The sequence below is a fragment of the Orycteropus afer genome, unplaced genomic scaffold (genome assembly GCF_000298275.1).
Source record: "Orycteropus afer afer isolate SDZICR_OR568_19922 unplaced genomic scaffold, OryAfe1.0 scaffold01129, whole genome shotgun sequence".
NCBI lineage: Eukaryota > Metazoa > Chordata > Mammalia > Tubulidentata > Orycteropodidae > Orycteropus > Orycteropus afer.
Window position 1 is genome coordinate 131,454 of NW_006922716.1, and position 5,051 is coordinate 136,504.

The following is a 5,051-nucleotide window of genomic DNA, read 5'->3' on the forward strand; positions in this document are numbered from 1 at the left end:
GGTGTGGTTTGGGCTTTGCTTCTGTGAAGATTGACAGCCTTGGAGACCCTGTGGGCAATTCCACTCTGTCCTCTAGGGGCGCTGTGGGTTGGAATGGACTGGACTGGATTAGCAGTGGGGTTTGAAGGGAGCTGGAATGTGCTTATGCTCCTCGTAGTGGGCTGCCACTGGGCCACGGGTGGGGCCCTCTCCCAGGAAGTCGGCTGTGGGCCGGGTTGCCTTTGAGCTGCTGATCCTGGCGTTCTGCATCCCAGAACTCAGGCCCAGAGGACCGGAGTCAGGTGGGGCGGGGCAGGTACATCCTGATGGAGACCCTGGGCCCTGGAGGCCCCAGCATACCTCATTCCTGTCCCGGACGGATGCTCCTTCTGCCCCTGTCCAGCGCTCTTTCCGAGTCCTCCCCAAAGCTCTGTAAATGTGTGTACAGGTGTACAAAACCTTTTTACTGCAGGACTGTCATTAAACACGCCTGTTTTCTATATGCCCGTCTGGTGTCTCTGTGGCCAAGCTTTCCCAGCGCTGGCCTGGGTGTGGAGGCCGTGCTGGGTTGCTGTGAGCCAGGGCCACCGCCTGCTCACTCAAAGCCTCCGGCCCTGGGCCCTGCGTGCAGGGCTCAGGGCTTCCTGCTCCATCCTCCGTCGTGCTGACACGTGTCTGGGTAGCACTGTGCTCCAGGCAGCGGCTGCTTTCTCAGAAGTAGGCCACCAGGCCTTTCTTGAGTCGCCTCTGGCTGAACCCGCACCTCCAACCTTAGCTAGCAGGCAAGCACAGTCACTGTCTGCACCCCCCAGGAGGGTAGCAGCCTGACTCCCTGCCTCCTCCATTGATGCCTGTGCCCTCCACAAAGCTGCTATTTTATCAGCTCGAGCCCTGCCCCTATTTGATTTCTTTTTAAGTTTTAATTATCATTTGGGTGACATTTACGGAGCAAACTGGCTTCCTATTCAGTAACTCGTACACACTTTATGACACTGAGTGCCATGCCCATAACATAACCGCTGTCTCCCCACTTCCTCCCTGCGGTTCCCTTCACCTTCCTGTCCTATCCCTCCCTGCCTTCGGAGCTTTCTCCCTGAGCAAATGCTGCCCTTTGGATCCCATAGGGTTGATTGTTCTAAGGAGTGCATACTCTCTGGGGTTACTGTTCACCTCATAGGCCTGTCCTTTGGCTGTTAAATTGAGCCCTGGGCATGAGTTCAGCTCTAGGCTTGAGAAATGTCGAAGGCCCACAGTTTTGTGGGTTCCACCAGTCTCTATCAGACCAGTCAGCCTGGTCTATTTTGTCTATTTTATGATTTTGGGTTTTGTTCCACAGTTTTCTCCCACTCTCTAGGACCTCCTACTGTGATTTCTGTCAGCAGCCAACAGTAGTAGCTGGGTACTATCTAGTTCTTATGGTCTCAGGGTTGTGGAGGCTGGGGTTCGCGTGGTCCATTTGCACTTTGGACCAATAGTTTCCTTATGTCTTTAATTTTCTTCCCTCTTCTTTGCTCTGGACGAGGAGAGACCAACAGTTGCACCTTCAATGGCCACCTGCCTCTATTGTAAAAGGTTTTTCTTTGCCACTGCTGTCAGGACACAGAATAAGACTCCCAGGGACCGGGGCCCACCCTCCCGCATCGCCCGCGTCTCTGGCCCGCTGCCCAGTCCCACGTGTGTCTTCTTCCCAGCACGCATCCCAGCAGCTGTCTTACTACATAGACCCAGATACAAGACCGTGGGTGTTGGGCCCTTTGAACCTGGGACATCGTTCCAGGGGATCCAGCCATAGCTCTGACGCTGTTTGGCAGGGCCATCTGGTGTCGCACACCTGCACCCACTGGGCTTGGTGTGAGCACAGAGTATGGAGTGGAGGCAGGAGCAGTGGTGCCCCCCCCCATGCCCCAGCCAAACCAAATGCTACTTCCAGGCCCCACGGCCTTTGCTGATGCCAACCCCCCCCCACTTCAGTGTGGTCATTCCGCCCATCTCCATGTGGCCGCAGAAACAGAAATATCTGTTCCCATTAGCACTCCTGCCAGCCCCGCTGCAGTCAATCCGGGGTGGGGAAACTGACGCTGGTTTGGGTTCCCAAAGCGCTCCCAGGCTCCCAGATACAGCCCTATCCTCCTCCACTCGGCAGAGTTCCAGTCCCGCCTGGGACTGTTTGAAGCCACCGCCCGAATCAGGCCGTCAATTGCTAGTTCGGCCCGTTGCAAGCTCTTCTTTGCACCAGGACTTGGGAAGCAGCCTGAGAAGAGAATCCGGTCGCGGCTCCTCTAAGGAGCCCCCGGGCGCGCGCCCCGGTCCTTTGTCTGGGCGGCGGCGCGCGCGTCAGCGTCAACGCCCGCGCATGCGCAGGGAGAGCGGCCTAGGCAGCAGCGGCAGCGGAGGCGACTGCAGAAGAGCCTACGGCGACGCCAGCACCCGGCCCGGCCCGGCCCAGCCTTCGCCTCCCGGCCTCGGCTCTCCTCGTGTCCCCTCGGCGGGGCACATCCCGGCCCCACCTCAGCCCTCCCGGCCTTTCACAGCCCGGGCCCGGCCGCCCGCCTCCGCCGCCGCAATGATGATGATGGCGCTGAGCAAGACCTTCGGGCAGAAGCCCGTTAAGTTCCAGCTGGAGGACGACGGCGAGTTCTACATGATCGGCTCCGAGGTACTGCGGCGCGTCCTCTCCCTACCCCGCCCCGCGGGATCCCCGGGGCGGGTCTGCGCGCGGGAGGCGCGCGTTTCCATTCATCGCGGCGTGCGCGCGCGCGTGCGCGCGGGACCGGGGCGTGGCTTCTCGGGGGGCGTGGTCTATCCAGGCTCCGCCTCGGTCTCGTGTTTACTTGGGAGTTCCAGGTGGCCCAGGACTTCACCTGGCTGGCAGAGCTTAAGCGTTATGAAGGGCCAGCCAGAGGCAAAGAAATGGGGTGTCTCCGTTAGCCCTGAACCTTTGGCGATGCTGCCAGTCTCGCTTGCACCCCGGCCCCATTGTTGCGTTTGTGAGCTCACCTTGAAAACCTGGAGCTTAGTGAGGGCTCCTCGCCAGTAGTGTTGTGTTGTTGTGCGGTGTTCGTTGCAGCCGAGGCGATTTGAACCTTGTATTCGTGAGGAAGCAGGCTGAGAGGAGAAGCTGGCTTTTGACTGGAGAAAGCCCCAGTTCCAGAGCTAGACCTGTGAGCGCTTCCGAAACAGTGCACGCTTTGGAGATCATTGAATGGACTGAGGTGCCTTATTACCGGGGGTTTAGAGGGAGATTCTGCAGCTTCAGTCCTCAATTAGAAGTAACCACACTGTAGCTAGTTGGAGCACTGGCTTTAGGAAAATTCTGCAAGTGACTCTTCCACGGGGGGTTTGTACCACATATATTAAATTTTGCTAAATTGCCTCGTATTAGTCTTTCTTGGTGTAAAGTAAGTACCCAGCTGGTATATATTCCTATTTTTTTAAAATTCATGGGTATAAATGAAACTCACACGTGTAAAAGTCACAGAGTTGAGTCTTAGGAGTTGAAGTTAAGTGCCTGTCTTGGATCCTGAAAACACATGCAGTTAACAGCGCCAGAGGCAACCTCTCCTTGCAGCCAGTTTCGTTGCAGTACGGCAGCCTCTCATTCAGGTTATTAACGGTTTTCTTCCTGTTTTGGGGGGTGTGGAAGTTTACAGAGCACACTGGTTTTCCTTCTGCGCTTCACTTCACACGCATTTTGCTTCATGGCACTGACTGCGGTCCCCACCGGGCAACAGCTCTCTCCCCACTTCCTCCTGGGCGCCCGTTTCCCTCCGTCCTTGGCTCCCGCCCCTCCCTGCCTTCCCAGCTTCCTCCCTGGGCGCACGCTGCAGGGTGCTGAGTGTCCTCAGGAGTGGGCACCTCCCTGGGGTTACGGTGCACCTCACAGACTGACTGTCATTTGGCGGAAAGCTGAGCCACGGGGCAGAGTTCAGGTCTGAGCTGGGAGGTTGGCTGAGGGTCACAGTCTTGGGGGTCTCACCAGTCTCTATGAGACTAATAAGCCTGGTCTTTCTTATGATTTTGAGTTTGTCCCACGTTTTCCTGCCACTCCATCTGGGACCTCCTATTGTCATCCTGTTTAGAGTGGTTGGCGGTAGGAGCTGGGCACCATCTGGGTCTTGTGGCCTCAGGGTCATGAAGGCTGAGGTTCCCGTGGCCCGCTGGTCCCTGAGACTCATTGTTTCCTTGGCATCTTGGATTTTCTTCACTCGCCTTTGATGTGGTTGGAGAGGTGCCAAGAATTGCATTGCAGTTGGTCACTCAGCAAGCTCTTAGAACCCCAGTTGTAACTCACTGAAGTGGCACGTAAACCGCTCTCTATGGGCTGTATGGTGCCAGTTGAGATGTTCCCCGAGACTATGGTCCTGACCCCAGGCCCCCACCTGCACCACTCAACAGTGTGAACAACTCAAGCCCGCCCTTGTTACCCCGAGGCTGCTGTCAAGGCCCCTGATGGCTTGTCTTGGTCGTAGCATGTGTAGGGGCCAGTGATGTCATCGCCTCAGAGTTCCCGCATTTCGTCAGTTTGTATCAAACAGGAAGGGCGGGATGTAGTACATACTTCAGGTTATCGTGTCAGCGATGCACATCAGAGAAGGCTGGGCTGGGGCCACGGAGGCAGCCTTGCCTGTCTGCCCGTTCAGAGGGACAGCCAGTTGACGCCTGCCTACACACAGGGCTCAAAAAGGGATTTTCCTGTGCACTGCCCTGGGCCGTGGTGTGTGGCAAACTTGTCGTTGGCTGGGCCCCACCTTGGAGCGGTGGCCCTTTTGAGAAGAGAGCTTCCCTTTTTTGGGGCAAGCAAACCGGTAGTCTTGGAAGTATCGGGAAGAAGCAGCACCCAGGCAGGCAGACCATGGAGGACCTGGCTCCAACCTCCTCTTCTCACGTCCCTTCTCTCACAGGAACAGCAAGATGCAGGAACCGCAGGTCTCCACTTTCCCTGTAACGCACTCTTACTGAAACCCCCGGTCGTGGAGTGGATCCCGACCCACAGCGCCCCTAGAGGACAGAGTGGAACTGCCCCACAGGGTCTCCAAGGCTGTCAGTCTTCACAGAAGCAAAGCCCAAACCAC

At 57.1% G+C, this 5,051-nt stretch overlaps 2 protein-coding genes across 2 annotated transcripts in view; both read left to right on the forward strand.

Moving 5' to 3' along the window:
* MMP11 (matrix metallopeptidase 11) overlaps positions 1 to 2,262 on the forward strand; it is an 8,790-nt gene extending 6,528 nt beyond the window's left edge. The window contains exons 8-9 of the mRNA XM_042783422.1: positions 158 to 281; positions 2,123 to 2,262. Coding sequence (XP_042639356.1) covers positions 158 to 281; positions 2,123 to 2,262 — 264 coding nt within the window. The remainder of the gene's footprint in view (positions 1 to 157; positions 282 to 2,122) is intronic.
* Positions 2,263 to 2,542: 280 nt separating this feature from the next.
* SMARCB1 (SWI/SNF related, matrix associated, actin dependent regulator of chromatin, subfamily b, member 1) overlaps positions 2,543 to 5,051 on the forward strand; it is a 47,004-nt gene continuing 44,495 nt past the window's right edge. The window contains exon 1 of the mRNA XM_007958778.1: positions 2,543 to 2,635. Within this exon, the coding sequence (XP_007956969.1) occupies positions 2,543 to 2,635 (93 nt within the window). The remainder of the gene's footprint in view (positions 2,636 to 5,051) is intronic.